Source organism: Anser anser (genome assembly GCF_964211835.1).
Source record: "Anser anser genome assembly, chromosome: 4".
Taxonomy (NCBI): Eukaryota; Metazoa; Chordata; class Aves; order Anseriformes; family Anatidae; genus Anser; species Anser anser.
Window position 1 is genome coordinate 70,329,333 of NC_139724.1, and position 25,186 is coordinate 70,354,518.

General features: G+C 38.5%; 1 protein-coding gene across 1 annotated transcript in view; it reads left to right on the forward strand.

The window, feature by feature from the left end:
* Positions 1-1,804: 1,804 nt before the first annotated feature.
* The window catches only part of LETM1 (leucine zipper and EF-hand containing transmembrane protein 1), a 30,419-nt gene continuing 7,037 nt past the window's right edge, over positions 1,805-25,186 (forward strand). The window contains exons 1-12 of the mRNA XM_083835231.1: positions 1,805-1,993; positions 5,302-5,359; positions 6,744-7,200; positions 10,970-11,113; positions 12,912-13,049; positions 16,050-16,253; positions 16,729-16,848; positions 17,435-17,566; positions 19,451-19,630; positions 20,286-20,429; positions 23,413-23,547; positions 24,125-24,315. Of these exons, the coding sequence (XP_083691357.1) occupies positions 1,924-1,993; positions 5,302-5,359; positions 6,744-7,200; positions 10,970-11,113; positions 12,912-13,049; positions 16,050-16,253; positions 16,729-16,848; positions 17,435-17,566; positions 19,451-19,630; positions 20,286-20,429; positions 23,413-23,547; positions 24,125-24,315 (1,973 nt within the window). The 5' untranslated portion in view covers positions 1,805-1,923. The remainder of the gene's footprint in view (positions 1,994-5,301; positions 5,360-6,743; positions 7,201-10,969; positions 11,114-12,911; positions 13,050-16,049; positions 16,254-16,728; positions 16,849-17,434; positions 17,567-19,450; positions 19,631-20,285; positions 20,430-23,412; positions 23,548-24,124; positions 24,316-25,186) is intronic.

Consider the following 25,186-nt stretch of genomic DNA (forward strand, 5'->3'; position numbering starts at 1 on the left):
ATGAAAAATATAAGTAGTATAAACTTAATCTGAAATTTTCCATGCTTAGGAGAAACCCTGAGGATTTTCTTTAAATACATAAAAGAACTTAAAATAATAATTAATTTCCTGCATTTTCCAAGTCTCAAGCATGAAGGATGACTTCAGACACATCTGCTTTTTTCTCCTGTATAAGACGCTGTTTTCAGTCAGTCATGTTTTCGGTCAAACCTGAAGATTCTGCCACCCTTTACAGATAAAGTAAAAGGGCACCTGTTTTCTTTGGGGCTTACGTGGGTGCGTAGGTGAACAACTGCCCAGCGTTGTAAGTAACTTGTGAAATTTAAGCGGTGTAAAGAAGCGCTATCTTTGTCTGTTTGGAGACCTGTCCTTGAGGCAGCCATCTTGTTGACAGTGGGTGTCAGCCATCTTGTTGAAAAACACAGCAGCTTTTCCCCCATTTTTTTTTTTTTTTTAGAACAAGGAAGCCATTACCACCCAAACCATGTATTCCTAATTTTTACAATTTCATTATTCTCAGATGAAATTATAATTTCTGCGGTTCAGTCCTGGTTGTTTTCCGTGTCTGTATGATTAAAAACTCAGCAAAACGAATGGTAGTGGTTAATGCTGTAGTAAGTGAGCACTTGAATATTTGATAGCAGATGCTAATGCTGGTCAGAAATAGGTGGGTATTTGCACTGTAACATGCCACCTACAGCCCAACTATTAATGACTATTAATTAGTGAAGGATGTTGGCTACTTGACTGCTTTATGTACTATTTTAATAAAAAATACCACATTTGTAAATCTCCAGGGAAAAAAATAAAAAAGGTGTTTTTTCCCTCACGTCCTGAGATACACACACATGCTGCCAGGCAGCACTTGACGCTACCCTAAAAGCCGGGTTTTGGCCCCAAACCAGCCGGCTACCGGCCCCGTGAGCTCGGGGCAGGGGCAAAGAAAGCCCCGGGGCTGAGCCCCGCAGCGGCCCCGGCTCTGTCACGTCGCCGCTCCGTGACCTGCCACTGTCCCCTCAGGGCACCGCGGCCTTCTGGAGCCACAAGGTCCCGGGGTCGGTTCGGGGATCCCTAATCTGCACCCCCAAACTGATTAGGGAAGCTGAGGCGATTCCAGATAAGAAAGGGTTAAGAATGAAACTATTAAAGGAGAACAGAACATTAGGTGTAGGGCAGGAAGCAGATGTACGGACAATGTATCTCAAAATAGGACATACGGGCAATATATCTCGAACAAGACATTGGAATCCAAGATAAGAAAATAATGAGCAGAAGATTCGAAGAAAAAACAGTCCTTGCGGTTAGGAAGAAAGCTAATTCAGCAGAATCCTGACCAAGGGTGAAAAGTACACTGTGAGGAAGACTTATGGCCTTCCTCTCTGAGACCACCGACCACAGCTCGACGACCCCTGCCCAAGACCACTGAGAGGATCTGCGCGGGCGCAGGACACAAAAAACTGATTAGCATGAGAAGCGAGAGTAGGCGGGGTTAGATAATGAATATGTATAGGCGTTAATAAAATATTAATCACTGTGATGTATAAATTTGGGACGGCTTTTCACTTCGGGATGCACGATAGGCGGAAAGATCCCCCGTGCATCCGGCGCCGTCAATAAAGAATAAATCACTTAAAGAAATTGGATTTATGATCTTTGAATCAAAACCCCCTCGGGCTGCCGGGGAATGGAGCCGGCTACACGGCCGGGCTGCCCGAGGGCGGACTACATCTCCCAGCATGCACCCCGACGCCCTTCTCTCGACGTTACCCGAGGACTACAACCCCCGTCTCTCCCCAGCGCCTTACCGTGCCGAGGACTACACTTCCCGGCGTACCCCGCTCCTCCGGGGACGGGGCGGGCGGCAGCCGCCCCGGGGCGGCCATGAGCAGGCCGGCAGCCCGCCGCTAGGCCGCCGCCGCCAAGATGGCGTCCGTGCTGCTCCGAGCCTGCGGCCGGCCGGCCTGCCGCCTGCCGCGCTGCCGGGCCCCCAGGGGTGAGGCTCCCCGCGGCCCGGCGGGGCTGAGGAGGGAGGGGGGGAGGGAGGCAGGGGCGGGGGGAGATGGGGAGGAAGGAGGCAGGGAGGGGACGGCGACGCCCGGGGGGTCCCCGGGGGTGGCGGCCCCAGGGGTGGCTGAGGGAGAGGAGGGGGTGCCGCCCCGGTTGCTTCGTCCCCGATTTTCTTACTTTGTTCCCAACGCAGCCTGCTTGTGTTTCTCGCTCCTCTGTATCCCTTAGGGAAGTACCTCAGCTCCTTTCCTGGGGCTTTGTTGTGAGGAAAATGTCAGCTTGGCTTCTTCCAAGTGGCTTCGCAAGATTTGGGAAATAAAAAGGAAACCCAGTGCGTGATAGCAGCGTCCATCACTAATCGAGATAGTTCATCAGTAATCCAATTAATTTGTCAGTTTAAATATCTTCGAGCAGTGGGGTTTAATGACACGAAACAGCTGATGGCTTGGGACAGGCCGTCAGCCCCGTGGTGCTTTTTTACGTCCCCGCTCTGGCACAGTGGGGTTCAGCTGTGGGGCTGGGAGCTCAGCACCAGCGCTGTGCCCCCGACACAGCCCCGGCTGTCAGAGCAGGGTGTCTGCACATCCACGGTCTGGCAACCTGAGTGGCCACACGGGTGCTTGCTCGCTTTGATAACAAGCCAGCTTCTTGGTTACAGCCAGCACTGAAGTGTGATAGTTTCTTCTAGTTGTTGTTGTGTTTTTTTTTTCCTCTTGCTTTGTTTTTTACCACAGTTATAAAGACGTTTATTTAGGCTGAACTTGTACAGTGGCCTGAGCAAACAGCTGCGATTTCTTGCCCATCCAGTTTTGTTAAAAACAGGGAAGCAACACATCCATGCACCTTCAAATTAGGTGGGAGCTTTGATTCCTCTGGTGGCATAGAGTAAGAAGAAATGATAATAATCCCTCCGTTGTTGCATGTTACAAATCTCATCCCAGATGAAAACTTTCATCTGCTGAAATACTGTGGTACAGCCAAATCACTTGTGTGTTGTAACGTACTCTGCTCGTGGTATAGCCAGAGCTTTTTAATTGGAGTATTAGTCAGTTATTAACACATCATTTTATATCATTTTTTGTATAGTGGCTTGCTTTACTTAGCTCATCTTAACGTGTAAGTAATCTAAGATTAAGTTAAAGCTAAGTGCTTCTAAGAATCCTAAATGATGTTCTAGTAAAGATCAAGCTGTTAAGCACTGCAGGCGTGTAGTTTGTAGGGACTTGCTTCAAGTTAGCCTTTTCTTTTTAAAAACTCTCAGCACTAACAGCGCACAGATATTCTACATTTAAAACCTCGCTTTTGATGTTCCCCTGAAATTTAAAACTAAACTTTCTGATGACCTCTTTTCCACAAGGAATATGTTTATGTGTAGCTTGTCTGCCGCTGTCACTTTTCTTACTTCCAAAGCAAGTTATTCTAACACAGGCTTCTTAAGTAAAGTGTTGAGTACGGTGAGCTATGTTCACCTTGTTCAGACACATTTGTCTGTCTGTCTTAACCTAGAAGCAAGGAGTATGGACATCGCTCTTTTCTGAACCAAGTGTATATTTTCATTCAGGGACGGGTCACTCTTAGGTACATGGCTAGAAGAACATAGACTCGGCCAAAAAGAGCTCTTGTTGACAGGACTAGCAAGGTTGAAATGAAGTTATCCTGTAGCTTGTTCCAGTGACATCCATGTTTTCTGCGTGCCCATTCACACTCCGAATGGCAATGTGACAAGAATTGTTTGAGTCAGCATGTTTTCTTTCTTGTGGTAACTATGGAGTTTTGTTCTTTGTCCCCTTCTTTAGAATTAGTGAATCCTAGCTGGAAGAAAAATAAAGATAAATGAAGTGAAAGGATTGTGCTGTTAGTGAGCTCTGTTTAAGAAACTCCAAGTCAGCTTTGATTTTTTCCGTGTCATCCCCCGTTGCTCTAGGTGCACCTGTCTGTAAGGGTAATGTCCTCTACCAGCAGGACTCATTTTTGGCTTTTTTTTTTTGTTGTTGTGGGTGCAATTGTTGGCTAATTTAGGCTTTGTGTGCTTCCTGGCACTGAGGTAAGGAAATAGATTACAGTGCTGGGGCTCATCTGTCAAGATTTTGAGTACTCTTGATTTGCTCAGCTGTTCCTTAGAGTCAGGGGCATCCTTCTGAGATGCATTGATTCTCAGGTCAAGAAATTCAGCCACTGATCAGAATGCCTTCTCATTCTCTCAGGGCTTGATTTATGAGCCAGAAGGGACTGGCTTTCCCCTGGCTTTTACTTGCAGTGATAGTGAGTACCTGTTTTTGTTACTTTGATATAACTTGAGAAGGGTGAATCCTTTTCCTTTGATTTGATCATGCCACAGCTTTTGTGGTAATGACGTCAAAGCCCACTGAGCATGGGACGTGATAATCCCAAATTACTGGGATATTTCTTTGGTAAGTCAGTTTATCTTTATCTTTTTTCTTCTTCCTTCTGTGCCTCTTGATTGCCCTACCTGATTTTGAAGGTATCTCTTTTCCTGTAATAATTAGGCTGTGTTGTTGGGGAAGGCTTCTGCCAACCAGCTTTAGCGGTGCATTTCCTCATATACCACACTCTCTACCTCAGGTTCTGTTATAGGTTATACCTTAGCTTTGATGATGGAAAAGTTGACCAATAACCTTCAAAACCACCCTCATACCCTGCCATCTCTTGGCCTTGTCCAGAATTAGTAGGTGATAATCCATCCAGATCATCTGGTATTGTGGTGGTGTGGAACCATTCAGAAATGACTTCTGCTTTCAGTGAGGTTTTTATGAGTTGCAGTTGCTTGTCCAAAGGACTCAGAGACTTGTTAAGGCAATTTAACAAGTTCAGGCAGTAACTCATGTTCCACAGAGTTTGACTGTATGTATGGACAGTTTGCTTGAACACTTCTGGGGATGCCAGCCACATTACAGAGTTGCTTCCCACCTGTTTTTCCATTTCATCCTATGAGTCAGGGGATTACAGATTGAGAGAAAGGAGGAGACTGTGACATATGCTTTGGCTTCTGCTGAAATACGATGAGGTACTTAGGCTTTAGTACATCACATTGCTATCGTCAAAGCATAAAACCTCCCTTGCTTGGATGTTTGTGATTGTGCACAATCATCCGAAGTGTGAATGTGCTTACAATAAGTAAGTCCAGTTGCTGCTAAGTACCTTTTTTATTGTGTTTTCGTTGGTAGCTATCTCTTAGTAAGACCAGTCTTTTACAATCATGTTTGTGTACAATTCACTCTATGGATAAATGACTGTGAATTTCAGAATGAATGCTAATAACTGGTGTTTTTCTAGGTAACTTGGGAGATCGGGCATGTCTAAGCTGTACATCCCTGAGGTTGACAAACAAAATGTGAGTAAATATGAATTTTTTTCCTAAACTCAGAGCTGTACCAAATTGTCAGTTAGTATACTATAATAGAATGCAGCTTTCACTCTTGTAGACAAAAATGTGCAAAATATCAGTTTCAGTTTATGTTATAGACAGATGAGAAGAAGTCTGAGTATTTACTACTCTTCATCTGCCTGGTTGTGTGTGGGAGAAGGAAAGTGAGATCTTCCCTTTTTCACCCACTTCGACCATTTTTGTTTCCCTTATGATATGAAAGCAATGGAATATTAATCATTTGTTCTCGACTGATTCCAAGTGGCATAATGGGATATCGTGGGCTTCTTGTGTACTTCCTCTGGGGGGTTCCACAGAGGAAACATTCAATCAAATCTAGCTTAAAACGTGTAGTTTAGTAGTTAGGAATGTAGTCATTTGAGTTGTATCTCGGTTAAACCAAGGCAGTGTGCTGTATGGTACAGCCTTGGTTGAGGCTCTCCTAGGAAGTGATGACCTCTTCTGAAAAAGAATCCAGCTGCTACGTGTTCTTGAGACAGTTACGGAGTTGGATGTTGACAGAGTTCGTTCTTTGTTCCTTACCTGGATCACAAGGCTTATTTGAATTTTTTGATGCTTTATCTTGTAATATTGGACACCTACCGCAACAGTAGGTAGATGCAATATAGGATGCTGTATGTGTATTTTATATATACAAGGTAGGGTATTGTATCTGCTGTTTTAAATTTGTCATATCTTTCTGAAAAAGTGTGAAGTATAAGCCTCCTTACATATACTGAGTAGTTCTAATGTGCGTGTAAATGTTTGAGGTTTTTGAATAATGTCTTCCGTTTACATTTAATAAAAGAAAAAGAACAAAATTCTTAGTAGGGTAGAAGACTGTTGCTCCAGTATGCATCACCTCGGTACCATGATGGAACTTGGTTTATAAAGTTTCTGCTGAAAAGGGGAAACAAGATGCATGGAGATAGTAAAAGAGGAACTCTAATGAAGTTGGATTTCTCTGATGCTAATTCTCTCCCCGTAACTCAGCACCTGTCCCTCGTCTACAGCCTGTGGTTTCTCCAGTGTTTCCTTCAAACAGGAGAAGTAATAGAAGGGGTTTTCTGTTACTTACGGTTTCACAGATTTATTTTCAAATGGAAGGCACTTACGGTTGCTGCTTTTTATTTAATTTGAGTAAAATAAGCTACCTTTTCAAAGTAGTTTAAGGGAAAATTCACTGCAGTTTTTTTTGCTGACCTGCTTTTTTGTCATGAAGTAAAGCTAACTATTTAGACATCCTGATTTTGGGATTCATAGGTTTTCTTGGCTTTCCTAAAATGTAGATGTTTCTCAACTGATGCAGCATCTGTTGTTAATTCTTGAATGCTTTTTTTTTCTTTTGAAGGACTGTACACTTTAAATATTGCACTAGTGTCTCTCCTGTTTATGCATACTCCAAAAAAGACCACTACTGTTGTTGGACTAGAGGATCTGAACGAACATACTTTACTCTTATGAGCTCTTCTGGCTCATGGATGCCCCTAGCAGCCGTAGGTGTTTTAGGTCCCCAGTATCTTCCAGTTAGATGGTGGCATTCTTCGCGTTCCCTTCAAGATGACTCCATAGTTGAAAAGTCACTGAAGTCCTTAAAGGACAAAAACAAGAAGCTGGAAGAAGGAGGACCTATATATAGTCCAACGGAAGTGGAAGTCGTGAAAAAATCTATTGGACAGAGGATTGTGGATGAGCTGAAGCATTATTACCATGGCTTTCGGTTACTGTGGATTGACACAAAAATAGCTGCGAGGATGCTCTGGAGAATACTTCATGGAAATACGCTGTCGCGTCGAGAACGGAGACAGGTAATGAGTAAAAACCAATTTTGTTTTAGTGACCTTACTGATCACTCAATTTATTTAAACTGAATTCATTCTTTTTGTTGGGTGTTGCTCCTAGAATTAAAATTGTTGTGTGGATTTTCCTCCTTCCTCCTCCTCCTCCTCTTAGTAACTCCCTGCATGGTCACTAAAAACTTTTGATTTGATGAATTTGACAAATATTTCCTCACTATATACGTAATTTTACAAAGAAATAATTAACAATTGACCATTTTCATGGACAATTTGAAAATATCACAGTTCAGTGAAGTATGCAGAAATGTTTCTTTTCCTATATTTGCAGGATTAGACAAATGACAGAAATGCACATGTAGCAGTTTTCATTACAGATTATATCTCCTACTACAGCAGCAGTGGTTGATGGTATTTGGTCTCAGCATCTTCACTACTTATTTTTGCTTTATTCTTTATGCCAGTACAAGAGTGTATTTGGCAGCTGATCCAGCCGAAGTATTGCTCAGCAATAAATTTAAAAGTCTGTGCTGACATAAGAGAGGAGATTATGTAGTAGGAAGAAAGAGCAGCTGAGGAGAGGGGGGGAAACGAGGACAGCAGGACTTGAGGAAGTGGCAGTTCTGGTTTGTGCCGCCTTGTTCAGAGCTTTGGAATATTGGGAAAACCAAGTGAGACGAGTTAATTCACGGTTTAAAATGGAACCAACAATCTTCCGCAAGGCAGGACTGGAACCATTGGTTTTCCTGCCTCTTTGGTATTTGCTGAGCCATACTTGTGTGAAATTATACAAACAACAGAAAAATACAAATACCACGGAAATACTTGTGCTGAAAGATCAGAACTGAGTACTAGAAAGCATGTGCCTGTAGTATTCATACATTATCTTCGGACAGGCGTGTGTTATTTGGTCGATAAAGGGGTTTGTTCACCTGACTGCTGTTTAGTACTGCTGGTTAGCGACCACAGAGTTGTCTTTCTCATAGCTCCCTAGTGGTCTGGCATTTGGACTTCCTGAACTTTATTTTTTTTGCAGATGAGCACTTCCAAATAAATTCTCCTATTTTAAGTAAAATAGGAGTTTCTTGTGCAGGTATAGTTGGTGTTCACGTTGATGTAGCATCTCCTTTTACAGTGATTGTCTGTGCGCAATCCAGTGCGGAAGTTGTAGGAAAAATAGCTTTAAGAGCTACAGTAATGTGATTTTTCTCAATCTAGGTTGTGTACTTTCTTTATGTGGAGGTAGAAGATGTCCTGTTTCTGGAATGGAGTTGTGGTAGGCTTTGAACCCAGGGTCGGCAAAGAGCAAAACAGCCTACAGCTGAACAAAACCTTTGCACATGCTTATTTTAAACCTTTACTTTTCTTTAACACAGTTCTTTTTTTTTTTTTTTTAATTTAGCCTTAAATTGAAAGAAGTCTTTAAAACAAAGAAATGTTGCTCCTGGACTTCTTAATTATATATATTCCTAAATATGTATGTATATATTTATATGTATATATTTGAAGGACATACTGCTTTAAATGTATTAAACCATGTATGAACTGACAGTTCAGAAAAATCTTATCTTCACTCAAACTGACAAATGAGTTATTTCTGCCTGCCCTTTCCTTCCTCTTTGGAGGCAATAATGGAAAGATAGCCAAGTAATCTAACCACATTAACAAGCAATTGCAGCGTGGCTAATGCAAGGGAACTGTTGCTCACGTAAACCAAAAATCAGTCACAAAATTCTCCGTGTGCAGTTGCTGGTGGGGCTCGGATTCAACAGGAACACTTCTGTACGCTTAGGAGATAAGTCAGGAAGAAGGAAAGCATGCGAAATAAAGCAATGGCTGTTTAAGAACTACTTTCTGCAGCAGGATAGCTCAGGACATTTAGGCTAGATGGCAGATACTACAGAGCTTGTGGTAAGCGTATCAACCTTAACAGACCCTTCTGTCCTGTGCAGAGAAAAAAGGGGAGCGTGTAGTATGTGAGCTGCAGCAGCAGATAGAGCAGTCACAAGTCCTTCATGCTGTACCGCCAAACAACGTGTGTGTAATCATGCACCATTGCATTAGGTTATGTGCAGAGATGGTTTTCTTTCACTTTGATGCAGTTTCATGATTTATGGAAGCTGATCCAGGACTGTGCTGCTGCACAAGTCGCCAGTCCTGCATGGTGCTTAAATGCAAGTGCTTCGCCCCGCCCCACCTCCTTTTGGTTTGTGCTAATCCTTTTCTGCATGTCTGCATATGTATTTAGGGGTTAGTTTTAGCTGGATCAGTGGTGTGCCTTCACGTTGGGACTGCTGGTGCACATTTATGACTTAATGTATTATCTCGGGTTAGTGTTACGTTAGCTTAATCCAGCTGTAAAACTGCTTCTGTATGTTTGGATTTCACCTCATACAAATACTTTCAGTATCTAAAAATAGATGCTGGATAGAAATAGGAACACTGTATTGTATTCTGTACAATTATTTGAACTTTTTTCTAGGGAAAATATACTTGTTTGTATGACTTAAAATTTTCTTCTGAACTTTCTTACATCCTTTTGAACTCCCTGGTATTCATTTATCTTCTATTGTTGGAATGAATGGAAGCATCTTTGAATCCATAAACAATAGACTAAAGCTTCCTTTCTGGGAAGCTGAATTTGTTTTATACAGCAAAAAATGTCTTAACTTTGGATCTGAGAAGCGTGTGCTTTCCTCAAACCATATATAAGATCTTTGGGTGGTTTTATGCCAAGAAAATGGTGACTAAAGTTTTATTGGTTTTGTACTCTACAAAGTGGTTCTACAGCAGCACGCAGCCTGTACAGGCTGTTTGTTGCTGCTGTTCCCCTGGATTGGTGTGAGTTCTGGGGAGGGGAAGGCGGGGAGAAGCATGTATTTACTTGTGCAATAGCATTTATGTTGCTGGTTTTTGCCAATCATAACTATTTATTAAGTCATGATGTTGACTGACAGTGCTGTGGCAGTAGTGTACGTCTGGCCTTCAGTCTCTGATTTAGGAGCTGACATTATTCCCAATAACTGCTTATTTGCTTTATAAAATGAGACAGAGTCAGGCAGGATCTGCACTCCCCCAATATAAACCAAGTTATTAAGCTTCAGAGTTCTGAAAATATGATTACAGACTGTACGGCCTAGTCCGTGTGCCTGTGGGTGTACAGAAATCAAAAGGACAATATTTATTTCATGCAGTTCAAGATTTAGTAACTAATGCATCTGCCTGCTTCAGGGGATTACTGCTCTAGAAAAGCCGTAACTTAAAAAAAAAAAAAAAAAAAATCTACCGAGCTGGGCTCATTACCCTGGATTTAAATGTACATTACAATTGTTATAAGGCCGGGGGGAGGGATCTTTCATTTTATTCTTGATTACTTAGTCCATAGTAGCTCATGCATGTAAGAAGTGGTGGAGCACAAATAAAGATGAATAAAAGAAGTTAAGCAGCTTTAACAGCAACAAATGACCACCTCCTGTTTTCAGGTGCTTTTAAGAGGTTTAAATGAGATACTTGTTCAATAATCCTATTGAGACACAGTGAGGCTTTTGAAATACTTTCTATAGCATTGAAAACTGGAGAAACTCTGGCACTCTGCAGTATATAGCAACTTTACAGAAAAAGATACTAAAACCTGATTTCACATTCTTTATATCTATGTTATTTTAAATTTCCTTTCTAGCAAATGTGTGTATAAGTGGTAATTTTGATGGTAATACAAAGCATTTTTGAAATAAATATATAACATTTTGCTTATCGATACACTTTTTTTTATTTCTTCCAGTTTCTTCGAATATGTGCTGACCTCTTCCGCTTGGTTCCTTTTCTAGTTTTTCTCGTTGTCCCATTTATGGAATTTTTACTTCCAGTAGCTCTTAAGTTGTTCCCTAATATGCTTCCCTCTACATTTGAGACAAAGTCTAAAAAGGTGAGTAAGTGAATTTGTAATCCAGTAAGACGTTTGGAAGAACTTAAACTTGTCTATTAAATGTTACCTGAACATACTTTATGCCTGCTGTGCGTGTCTGGGGAATCCTATTAACAAAATCCGTGATTTAATTCTTAATTAAAAGTTAATTAAGTGCTTTCTTTTAGCTAATACAGTTTTGTAACCAACAAAAGCTGTAAAAGCTTTTTAAAATTTTTACTGGGTAGGAAAATACCTGTATCATTCTAGTTCAGATCATATTTTGATCTACAGATTATTTTATTCTGTAACAGTTTCAGGAAGAATATTTGGCAATTTACTGTTATTAAGCTGTTCTAATGATTTGTAAGGCTTTATGTTGCTATGTAAAATCATAGTATGCTATTACTAAATAAATATTTTTTTAAGTGAAAGTAAAACTTCTTACGAGGTATTAAGAGATACAGAATGGAAAAATCTACATGAGGGTTATTGGTAGCTACACATTTAAATAGGGTTCCACAGTCAGGGTATTAAAGTAAACAGTGTTGCAGTAATTACAGAATAGCATTTCAGTTTCCTGTTTTGTCGTCTATATGGAAGAGAAGATAGTTTTGTTAAATAAAAACAGGAAAAAGGTTCTTATTTTGTGAAATAAAAATAGAAAATAATGCTCAGAAGTTATGTCAAGTTTAGCTGCTCCTATATACATTTGAGGCTGTGAAGGGATTGTTACGATGTTCGCTCCAGATGATCCTAGTATAGTCCTAACTATGTTTCTGAATATTTTTTTTCACATCCTAGTGTGTGACCTAAACTATGTTTCAGTCATATCCAACACTGATTTTAGATTATTACTGAAGATGACTTACTGTTTGGACTACTAAATATTTTTTCTTCAGTATTGGGGTATATTTTTGATGCTGTTCTGATGATTTTGCTGTCAACATCTAGGAATGAACCAGCGCCACCCTGGCTTTCTGTTTTGTACATGCAGGTGCTTAGCTGTCAAGGCTGTTAGCTTCTCTTATTTTTGTTTTTTGTTTGTTTGTTTTTTGTTATCTGTTTTCTATGATTGTTACAGAGCAGAAATGAAAGCTGCAAAATGTTTTTTTTTCCTACTTTGCATTACATTTGTCAGTTTTCGTAGTCTTTATTTTTGATGCAGGGTTTTTTGTATCTATGCTAAATATTTAAAATAGCTTCTTACACAGTGTTTGGTCTAAACTTCATATAAGTTTTCTTGTTTAGCGCTTTGTAAAAGCAAACAGACCGTTCTCCCCTTTCTCTTAGAACCTGACAAATTCTCCGTATCAGAGCACAGAATAATTACATGAGGTTTGTAGGTAGTGACCTCTCAGTCGGCCACAGATAAAATCAATCATGGGGAATTGTATATTGCATCTGAGTAACTATTAATTTCTAATTCTGCAATAGATTCACCTTTTATTTTGGATGAGGTGTAAAATAGAACTTGACCTGGATAAAAGAGTTGGGAGTTAGCCAAACCAAAGTTGGTTACTTTCTGTTTTTTTGTTCCTAGGTGGGTGGGTTCATGTTAGTAGTAGTGGGTGAGGCTACTCATGTTACACTTCACTCTGTTGGCATTGCACCTTGTGCTTTATGGAGCTTTAGCTGTTCAACCTGAATTTCAGTGTGTTTTGGTGTTTTTTGGTATGAATGCATGTTCTCTTGTGATGTGTGTGTTAACAGCAGAAGTTTAGAAGCACTGCAGATAACTTGTCTGAGGGCAGAAAAAGTGGTATTTAGTTGCATGTATTTTTGGAAGGAACATTTAAAACCAAACTTTTTTTAACAGGAGGAGAGATTGAAGAAACAACTGAGAGTAAAGCTTGAATTGGCTAAATTCCTTCAAGACACAATTGAGGAGATGGCCTTAAAAAATAAAGCAGCCAAAGGAAATGTTACAAAAGATTTTTCAACTTTCTTTCAAAAGGTAAAAAAAAAAAAAAAAGTGGTTGAAGTGGTTGGCATTTCTCTTTCCTTCGGTTTACATATCATCAACTACCTGTTCTGTTGGATTTGAAAGAGCAGGATGTAATATTTTCTTCAGGATAGGTTTCTTTTTGGCAAGTAATACTTCAGAGTGCTGAAGCTTCACTGTTTTTAGCTGTGGTGTTCTAGCTGGTACTTTTACTCTCTCCTTAATTCTGGAAGGAATACACTTCTGCTCATTCTCTTCGTGTTCTTATCTTATCTCTTTGTTAATGAGTTAATTCTGACATCCAAAAGACTATGTATGTGGTGTTAACACACAGTTCTTGGCTTGCTTTTGTGAACACTGGGTATAAAATGTGAAGAGAAATGGAAGTTCTTTCCTAAGTACCTGATTAAAATTCAGAGGAGGAAATGTAAAACTTGCTCTTTTTTGTCATATTTAATCCTATCATCATTTTTTTTTTTTAAAACACAGTTTCTATACTGCTGAAATCCTTTGAGATGCTGACAAGACTTTAGGGATTTGCTAAAATATGAGTATTATGTTTGGTACAAGTATTTTCTATTATCACACTTGCTGGAACATTGACTGAATGTCAAATACCTCCCTCATAAGTTGACTGCCTTTAGGTTTGATAGCATTTCCTTTCACGAAGTTGTAGGTAAGGTATTCTCTGGAGAGACAAAAAATACATTCATAAATCTTCTCAGGATAGGATTCATCTCAGTCCACTCACACTTCTGATTTCTGTAATTGTGGGGCTGCTGAATTGAGACAACGACCATCTGCTGCTGCCAGGTGTTTTTCTGAAAGTAAAAGTGTCATCTCTCTTCTTGAGGATGAGTAGGAATGGCTGAGAGTTTTAAGCAAAGACGGGCTCTTGCCCTTTGCACAGAAAAAGACACAAGCCTAGGGATTTCAGAGCTGAACTTTTCAAGGCTTGTTAGTTAGCTTGAGTTTTTCCTGCTTGTGAGTGCAGAGACTAAAGTTTTTAAAGGGTGGGGTAATAAGTTGATGGCAGCAAGTGGGGTACTTCAGATAATGGTATTGCTGTTGGCAAGTTGTGCCAGTATCTGCTTGCAAAGTCCGTGTACTTTGAAGCTTCTTTGCAGTCAACGGTTTCTGTCCTTTTTCATCTGCAGAAAATCTCAAGTGATTAGTGACCATGACTAGTAGCTGAAGCATTTAAATTTCTGTCTGCAGACTCTGGGAACATGCCACTGCCATGATTCATATTTGGAACATTTCATTTTCTTTTGAGAGAACTACTAAGAATTTAAATTCGGGGTTAATTTCTATGGAAATTGATGACGTATCACTCCACTCTTGCTAGGGGGAGTTCCAAGCTCCTGCAATGACTAAAAGGAAGCTTCAGGCCCTGCTTTCCTTATGTGTGGGTGTGCTTTTTACAGCCATAACTTTCTCGTTTATGCCATGGAGATGAACTTTGATGTCATTTCAGTATCCTAGAAAATAAATGTCAGAGTAAAAAGAAGGTTAAATGCTTCCCCACTGCTTCTGCAGTGAAGTATTTGCTTCTACAGGATCCACTGATTACAGGCTTTAACAAGTTTGCTTGAGAACTGTCTTGTTTTGTAGCTCATGATGAAATGTCAACTTGCGCCCTAAAGAAATAGGGTGTTTTTTCCCTCTTCCTCTACGTATTTTGTCTCTGCCAAAATTCAGCTTTAAGCAAAGAAGAAAATACTTTGAGTGTTTTCGTAAGGTTCCAGTATTGGCTCCTGTGTTGAAGGAGCTGGTGAAGTGGAGTAATGAGGCCTTTGACCTTCCTTTCTTAGTTTCTCTGCTACACAGCCATCCTGGAAGTTAATCGATTCAAAACCATCCAAATCTTTATCTTTTATTAATTAGCTATTGATTAAAAGCGTTGAGTTGACAACTAAAACAAGTAGGTGTAATAAATCAGGCTATATAGGTAATATTAGATTTTAGGCTGTATTTGATATCAGTTAACTTGCAGGGCTTTAAACAGGTAGATGGATTGGGAATTTTTTTTTTTGGCTATCTACTCTTTAGACTGAAGGTGTTAATTGGCTGGAAGTTAGTCTTTGATTGTTAGGTTCTGTAAATTTTTGATTCAGTAATATCACCAATAAGCACTTAATGGTATACTTAAAATAGAAAAATCAACAGCATTATGCATAAAAGTTCTACTATGCCCTGATGAGACTAAGGATTTTTTTTCCTGCTTTGAACTGTTATTTTTGCTTCTAGTACTTCAATTTAATTACTGTGAAGTGCACATTATTTAAAGGCTTAACTTTGCATTTGTATAAGCATTTACATAGATCCTTCCATCTAGATTTATTCAGTGTTTTGCCAGATAGTGGTTTATACTTAGGAGTAATTCAAGTGTATTTGCATTGAGATACTGCAGAACAGCTAGGAATTTGAAGCAAAACAGTATTGTAACAGTCATGGTTGTGGAGAGAATTTAGGTAGGCAAGTTTCCAAATTATCATTTGATAGGGACCCCAGTGTTGCAAATATTTGCAATTGGAAATCGTGGCATGCTTCTCAGCGTATCTTAACAGGCTGATGCTTTTAACATGCTTTATGTTTACTAAACATGGTACCAGAAAGAGTACTTGCCTACATGACTTCCGTAGCAACTGTTCTTCTGTACTTCTCTTAGGTATTTTGAGGTATTTCAAGCCAGTGCCAATTCAGATAAAACTACTCATTAGTATGCACATGCATCTAATTGTTGGTTTTAATGGGTTTTATCTAGCTATGTACATTATGCAGTGCTGTTGGGAACTGTTAACACCATCAATTCTATTGCCTTTTATAGTAAACACATTTTTTTTTTGAGGAAAAAAAAAAAAAACAACCATGACTTCCTTATATCCTATTTCCTATTTCGAAAATTGAGGCGAAGTACCTGACAAATGAGAACAATTCTTATTGTTCAAAATAATGCCCAGGCATGGAATTTGCTTTGAAAGGCTTTTTGTTTCTTTGTTTTTCTTACAGATCAGGGAAACTGGCGAAAGACCCAGTAATGAAGAGATCTTAAGGTTCTCGAAACTATTTGAAGATGAGTTGACACTGGACAATCTAACCAGGCCTCAGCTGGTGGCACTTTGTAAATTGCTGGAACTTCAGTCAATTGGGACAAATAACTTCCTCCGTTTCCAGTTGACCATGAGGCTGAGAAGTATAAAAGCAGATGACAAAGTGAGTCATTCGAAATATGTACTGGTTAATAATGTTTATGTGTAAGACTGAGAGTATTTATGTAAACTTTTTCTAAGTATTTTCCTGTTTTTGTCTTAATTATTTTTGAGCTAACTTAAAAAGGCTTAAAGGGTTTTTGAAATCTTATGTCTCTCTAAAGAAAAACCTGCCATTTTTTATCTACCATTAATTACAATGAAATTAATCATATTAAAAAGAAGGGCATTTCTATGAAACTGTAACTTGTGAAGGAGCTAATAGAAATACAAACTCGGAGAGAAATTGGCATTACCATTATGGAGCTGTTAAGATTACAGTGTAATGTTCACTGCTGTTTGAAAAGTCCAGGCTGTTTTGTGTTATTGCAGCAGCCTCTAGTGGCCGTTGTAAAAAATACAGACTTCTGGGAGTGCGTCGATGGTTGTTTTTCATTTTTGAGCTCTTACACGGTGAGTTTATTTTACGTTTTGTGCAGCTGATTGCTGAAGAAGGAGTTGATACCCTGACTGTTAAAGAACTGCAGGCAGCGTGTCGTGCACGAGGAATGAGAGCCCTTGGTGTCACAGAGGAGCGTCTCAAAGAACAGCTTAAACAGGTATGTTTTTGCAAGATTGAATGCACAGGCTTAATTTTAATTGCTAGCTATGATTTTTGTTATGATTCTGATAAGATATTTTGATTCTGTTCTTATTAAGGGCTGGGCTAAAACAGTCTCCTTAATAAGCTTTTGTCATATGTACTGTATAAGTACATAGTAGCAGTGGGCTTCTGGTTTTTAACTGGGCCATGATGTTTTGATGATGCAAATACATACATAGACTTAAAAATGTTTTTAATTTTGCCTCTTTGTCTTGTTAACTATCTGTATTACTTTGTAAAAAAAACTTTTCTCTGAGTATATCATGGAGAAAAGAAATTTTGTCTTCTGGTTATCTGGTTTAGAGGAAGATGCATAAGAAACAAAATACTTCCTCAAATATTCTGTACTTCTTCAAACACTTCTTCAATGCAATCTCTTTAATTCTTTGCTGGTTATGGGCTGTAGCTCCTGTGCTAGGATGTTGATTGATAACTAGTGATAAAAATTAGAATTTACTCTTTTGCATATGCTTGAATTGATTTGTCAAAAGAGAAAGAAATCCAAAAGTTGAAGGCTTCTGTTTTATGTATTGTATTCATAGTGGCTAGATCTGCACCTGAACCAGGAAATCCCTACTTCACTGCTAATTTTATCCAGAGCCATGTATCTTCCAGACACCCTTTCTCCAGCTGATCAGCTCAAAACAACACTTCAGACACTACCAGAGAGTGTTGTAAGTATGATTTATACGGTTTATAACTAACTCGCGTTATCATCACTGAAAATGAGTTTAGAGCAGTAGATATTCTTCACTCTTCTTTTCTTTGAAAAGCTGAAAAATGGGTAGGTTTATTTGAGTGGCCTTGAAATGCACCAGTTGGATTTGGAGGGGCCCGAGAATAAAGCAAATGAAAAGCATTATTTCATTGCATGAGGGTAGACAGTAGTATAGAAATATATGCAATACACTTTTTACTTGAATAAAATTCCAAACTACACTGTAGGCAATATAAAGATGCATACAGTGTTTGCAGGCCCTGCTGCTATGTTGATTATGGTTAATAAGACATGGAGTTGAAGTTTGAGTTACTCTATGGATTTCTTTTTCTGGATATCGGTGGTTGTTTTGGATGAATTCAGACCTTTTCATGTGTAGATGGAATTTCTCAGGCCATGCTTATGAGTGAAAGGCGAAACTGCTGATCATAGTTCTCCACTTACGAAGAACAGAGGTGGAAATGCTCATAAATGTCACATATCTAAGATCTTCCATTGAAAATTGACTGAGACATGACAGGCTGTGATATGTCTCTTGACTTCCTGATTTCATATTGGATCTGGAAGCTATCATAGTTGAGCTCAGTTGCTCATATGAAGATTAATTCTATCTTCAAAACAACTTGTTCTGTAGGTTTACCGATCCAAGTTTGACTTAGTGTGCTTTTGGCCAATATGGATAAAGTTACATTACTCCCTTACAGAACTTACATTTTGTTTCACCAAATGGTGTGTGTGAACAGTAACACTAAAAAAATACCTCTGGTTTGTGGAAGAAAGATCTATTAAAATAAGTCATTCTCTCTAGTGTTTTGTTTTTTTTTTGTGAATTCCATCTTTCCTATCACAATAGAGGATAGTTATCACTTGAAATTAATTAATTTCTACCTTAATAGCAATAACAGCTGTGGAGATACTTGAGGCAGACTCTGTTTCTATATTTCAGAAGTGGAACCTTTTATGTGGTTTACAAATCTAATTATTAGAGCACCATATAGTTCTTAAGTGTACCATGTTTTGCTATTTTTCTTGGTTTATCTGATTTGTAAAAACTAAATTTATTTGGTGTTAAACTCAGCCAGGAGTGAAAATGGGTGCACAACTGTTCCTCTTAACATAGCTGTTCATAGTTGGTGTTGCAAAGATGCACTTCAAGAAACCTTTCTATCAGTGATAGCATTTACTGTATTTTTCTGCTTCAGCGCTACAATTAGATCTGCTTGTCCCGTGCTGTTTCTTTGTCACTTTGGTGTTAAATTGTTTACCCTCAAATCTATTTGAAACCAGTTTCTTCTGTGATAGTGTTCTCAGAATTCATAAATAAAAGGAGATGGTTTATTATGTTCACTCAGATATTGAAACTGTTTCCTATTCTACTATACAACATACCACTAAGCATTTTATGCATCCCTGTATATTAACTACTTAATTGAGAATTTCCTCAGCATAGAGGCCATGAACCAAGCTTATGTAGGGTTAGATAAACTTAGAAACTGCAAAAGCAAAACTTGTGATTAAGACAGTTTCAGGAAACCCAATTATTTCAATGTTTTGCTGTGAAAATGTTAATGTTTTGTAAAAGAGAGAAATCATTTGAATAGATTATTGGTGATCTGGAAAGAAAGAGAATGAAGAATGTATTACACTTTCAGGATGGAAAGCTCTCATTTTCAAAGAAAGAATAATCTTTTTCTGAAAAATGGGGAAAAAAAATAGGGCAGCTTTCTGGTGTTTTAATTGTATTCATTAGCATACCTGTACTACCTATCTCAGTAATGGTATACAGACTTTTTGTATTATGTAGAGAGAGACTTTTATAGACCTCTTGCATTATTTGTAGGCCAAAGAGGCTCAGGTCAAAGTGGCAGAAGTTGAAGGTGAAAAAATAGATAACAAAGCACGACTGGAAGCAACACTTCAGGAAGAAGAAGCCATCAGGAAAGAAAATGAAGAAAAAGAGTTGGAAAGAATGTCTGAAGCTGCAGAGAAAGCCAAAGAAGCCCTTCAAGTTGCAGCCATGGTAAGTTCTGTTCTCAACTGCTGAGAAATAAACGTCAGTGTCATGATGAAAAGCAGCATGTTATGAGTTATTGCCTCTGTTCCACATGCTGTCTGCAGGAAACTGGACTTTAAGTCTACGTGTAGAAAAGGTGGGAAAATATTAAAACAAAATGCAGTACAGAAGGATTCACTGTGAAACACAGAAGACATTCTGTCTTACATATCTGATTTCTCCTCTTAATCAGAGTAATAAAAGAAACCATTTATTCCTCTAGCAAAAGATGTGGTGGCTTGTGTTTTTTCTTCTTGTTAATTTTGATTTTTAGTGTGTGTGTGTTTTTCATTACTGTAATTATAATTGTTCTTGCTTTTGGCTCTACCTATTTGTCATTAAGCAGGTGATGTCCTTGGTATACTACTTGAGTATAAAAGCTGCTGCTGGCCTGGCTTACTGGGTGCATAAAGCCTCAGTTGCTCACAGGCACAGTTTATTAAGTGCATTTGGTATTTTAATATGAAACCACTCAATATGTTGCAGTTTTTTTAGCATTGTCATAAAAATGTCTACATCTGTTTTGGCAATTACTTCTATTTTAAGAAGCCATTCTTTGCTGATCCTAATACAAGTAATGTTATCTTTGTTTAATTAAAATTCTTGGGTCTGTCAAATTTAGAAAGAGGTGGAATCAGCAGCAGATCTAGAACCAGCTGCTTTGCAAGTTAAGAAAAGTCAGATGGGTATGGATGGCGAACAAGAACTGGCAAGGGCAGATATGGAGACCTTGAAAGATACAGCACCCGTACTGGAAGGCATTAAGGTAATCTGGAAAACTCGACGTGATTGCAAATTCGTAACTACCAGTGCAGAAACAGGAAGTCAGCACAATAAACTTTTGAGTATTTCCTTTATCTACCTGTGTTATTGAAACTAACACCTGTTTTGGGGAGGCGCATTTGCACTGGCTGTAGACATAATGGATCTATGCATGTTTATATATATAATATATAAATTTTCATATATATAAGTAAATAAACGTGTGTATATATATGTAGTTAACATAAGGAAGGCAAGGACAAGAATAGCTAAAGGTGAGTGTTTTTTTTGTCTTTTCAAGGGTGTAATTCAGACCAAAGGATTAAATAGAGATTCCCAGGTTTGAACTAAACTACTGACTCCCTCTTCTAAGCAGATATGTGCAGTATACGTATACTATAAAAATTTTCTAGTATATTCTGTCACCATTTCTTCAGTATATTGCTGAACGTAATTCATACCACTGTTAAAAGTTAATTTCTAGGATTATCATACTTTGCGATGATCAGAGCATGCTTTGTTAGTCAGATAACTATTTGCTATCTGGCTTGGTTTTGGCTGGAGAAATTGTCCAAAAGTTCATACAGAAACAGAATATAGCTAGATCTTATTGCAGTCTTTATCTTCTCTCCAGTTTACGGATGTCTTTTTGGAGAGAGCTCAGAACTGGGTGCAGTGTTTAGATGTGACCAGGTAAAGTGCATACCAAGAGCCAGGTAAAGAGGCATAGTCACTCCTGTCAGTCTACTGACTTTGACCGTGGTTGCTGTTAACTTTTTCTGCCAGAGCACACTGCTGGCTCGTGATCAGGTTGGTGTCTGTTGAGACTACCCAAGTGCTTTCCAGCAGAGCTGTCAAGAAGTGGTCATAAAGAACAGGCTTGCACATATTCAGGAATAAAATAAGTTCCATGCATAATTTCAGAGAACTCTTTGAAAGAGTTACTCTTTCAACTCTGGATATGAATACCAAACCAAGATTTTTTTTAAGAGAATTAAGAAATTGAGACTGGAATAGGCATTTCACATTTAAAATATTCTAGTTAGCCATAGTTTTGCAATTACTGACAATAGTACGATATGAAATAGATGTTTTGAAAATGCAGGAAACTTGAAATAGTGTCATACTCTTGCACAAATAAAGGAGCCTTTTTGCAGATTTTTTTCTTAAGAATGCCAGCATTGAGCCTTTCTATACAGATTCTTTTTTTTGTCATACTGAAGTCTTGTTCTTCTTGCACAGCCTTACAATAAGAAAAGTTATGTATTCAAAATAATGCTTCTTGCTTAAGTAAGCCTCTTGTGTGTGTTTTGTAGCTTGTTTTTTTGATGATTTTCAAGTGCCTGTTTTGCATCTTGTTTAGTGGCATTTTTAGGAACATGTTTTTATTAGTTGTCGCTGGTTATTTTTTGTGTGCATGTGTTTTTGAAATGTGGCAGAGATTAAGATCTAGAATGTGGTTTGCCTCTCCACTGTTAAAAAATTGATTTGTATATATGGTTAGTAGTTATTGCTTAAAATACTGCTGTAGAAGATTGGGAAGGCTTGTTTTCATGTTCTTTTTGGGTTTGTAACATTTTTCCATAAAATAATATATGTAGAGATTGTGTAGTCCAATCCTGTTGCTCAAAGCAGAGTCAGCTGGAGCGGGCTGCCCAGGACCGCGTCCATTTGGGTTTTGAGTATTTGCGGGGCTGGAGGCTTCAGTGCCTCTCTGGCTTGCCAGCCATTCCTCCTGGTTTTGTGTCTGCAGGCTTGCCGAGGGTTCAGTCTGTACCATCCCAGAGGTCATTAATGAAGTGTTGGGCATACTGTTGACCCCTGGGGTACACCAGTATTGACTGGCTTCTACTTCCTGGACACTATCATTATCTACTTGCTATTATTATAACATAATGTGTTTAATTTAAACTGCTGCCATACAGATTCTAATGGTAAGAGCAGAATTTGGGAGAGATTTATTTCAGGTAAAAATAATTCAAAACAGAATAACTAAGGGAATTAACCATTTTATTTCAAACTCTTATTTCCACATTAGTACACAGTGTTACCTGTTGAGGGAAGAAATATTAGACTGACTTCTTGAAGATGACTAATTTTATTTTAGGCAGAGGAACGTGTTTTCAAACTGAGTTGCTTTCTCTTTTTCTTTTTTTTTTTTTTTTTTTTGCTACTGTATTAAAAGCAAAAGCAAGGTTGATGTTTATACAGTAACAGGACACCGTCTACTCAGAGTTTCAAAGGGCATGAATGTATAGTTTAAGAAGTTCCGTAGTTGTTTCTTGGAAGTATATCATCCCATATGTTTATGGCATCCTTGTTTGCCTGTGTCTTTCTGTATTCTGCTTATATGGCTGAGAGTCTTTTCAGAACAAAAGCTGGTGTCTGGGTAGGACTAATGCAATATGCTAAATGTGCCTACTAATGTGTGATTTTAGCATTTTTAATGAATAATTCTTGAAATTATATTTTTGATGTATTTGTTTGGGGGTTACACTTTTATTCTCAGCATTTTAAAAGACAAATAGACGTCACAAACTATGAATGTTCATACACATCATTACACAAGTTGTTGAAGATCATTTTGTTCCAGCTCAGCTTCCTGAACTTCGCTCTGCAAAATCTTTTGTGTAATGAATATTTCCTGTATATAATATCAGAATCATTTCTCAGTTTGGGTTTTCCATTGAGCAGGGAAGGAAGTAAAACACTTTTAAATGAGACATTCAGGTACAGGATTTCAAATAGCCAAAACCCACATAATGAATCATACTACCTGGTCTTGCTTCTCATGTGCTTAGAAAGTACCATGGCCCACTAATTCTCTTAGTATTTAAGATTAAATTTTGGAGCACTAGCTCCAAAATGCCAGTCTGTACTATGTTGTCTCTGAACATAGGAAAAGAATCTGGAGCATGTCCTTTCTTAGAGTTTTGGGGAAAATACACACGTATCTTTCAGTAATCTGTATATATTTTCTGTTACAGGGTGAGGAAATAACTAAGGAGGAGATTGACATGCTGAGTGATGCTTGTAACAAGCTGCAGGAACAGAAGAAATCACTAACAAAGGAAAAGGAGAAGCTTGAGGAATTGAAGGGTGATATCCAGGAATATAATGAGGTAAAGTGGGGAAGGAAGTGTTTGATTTTTGCTTGCCTTTTTTTTTAAATTCCTGTTCATGATCAGTTTTAGTATAAATGACCCCATATAATCAAAGATCATCTTACTTAGATGTCTGTTAGCTTGCTTTTGGTAGCTGAGTAATTGAGGTTTATACTGCTTTATGGGACAGTGCAGAGCTTTATTGGCTCAATGTGTTTAAAGCCTAGTTAGAATGATAGGAGTAGTTTCCACTAGATGAGGGTCCTCTTCCTGCTCTTATTTCCAGTGTGACCAGAATAACATGTGCTGAGCATGCTGCAGTTCCTTCTTGTCAAGCATAGATGTCAGTATTACAGATGCCTTGTGTTAAGTAAATCAATATTACAAAGGCTGTAGAAAATAACATTTAAAGGATGCATGAAAATGGCTGCAATGTTAAGCATTTGTTCCAATTTCAGTTTGGCTCTGTATGTCTTTTTATTTACAAATGGTGCTAAATGGCACTTGAAATGCTCATCTCTTAAGTTAGTAGTGGCTGTTGTAGAGAATTCAGACCCACAAAAATGTTTTTCTTTCTTGTGACCATATCTTTTAGGATTTGCAAGAAATAAAGGAGCTCTCTAAGACTGGCCAGGAAGAGGTAGTGGAAGAGTCAAAGGCAAGCAAGCGATTGACCAAAAGGGTGAACCGAATGATTGGTCAGATAGACAAAATTATTAATGAGTTGGAAACAAACCAAAAGACAGTGGATGTAAAGGTGGATGATGGTGCTAGTCCTCCTGCTGGGTAAGTGACTCACGAGCACTGAATGTATCTCTTACTGGTCATCTTAAGTCTTGCATATGTCTGACGTGTGATTAGAAAAGACTTAGCAAGTGAGTTGTTTAAAATCTCAATATTTATTTTAAAAACAAAATTAACAAAATTGTCCCATAGGTTTTCTCTTCTGCAATATGTTAGATATGGTTGAAGTGATGATAGGAAAGCAACAGGTATAATTTCCTCAGGTGCTAGTCAGGAAGGGGGTTCTGAAAGTCAGGATGTGGATTAGCATCATACCATCTGTAACACGTGGCACTGTTGATGGCGCAGGTGAAATCATGCCTTCAGTAATGCTACTCAGGCAGTAGGTTTGCCCTGTGTCACTGAACGAAAAACTGTGCAAAAGTATGGTGAGCATGTTCATGTTCTGCTTGAGTAGTGAACATGTAACAAGGGGAAAAATAGCAATAAAAATCTGTTCTGTCTGGTGTAAGGAGATAATATCTTGAAGAGAAATGAGGGAACAGATCTAATGGAAGTAAGGAGGTAAGTTTACATGGTTCCTTTCTGAAGACTTGCTTCATTTCAATTTTAACACGCTTGCAAATGTGATGGTAAAATTAGTATTTGAGAGGTCTGGCTAAGAAGTGTATCCCAAATAAAAGGTCATTCCTTTCAAATAAAAGCTAACAATTCTAATTTGAAACTTCATTTATCAACACTTCTCCAAATCTTGATGGTACTAGAGGCTTTCAGGCAGTGGCCTGTCACACAGTCATATGTTGCTTGTTATGACGATGAGATATCAATAAACTGTGACAATTTTCAATTTGTGGTTATAAATGCAGTGTTAATCAAATTTGTGCTTGCACAAGTTTGTGTAATTCATTAAGAG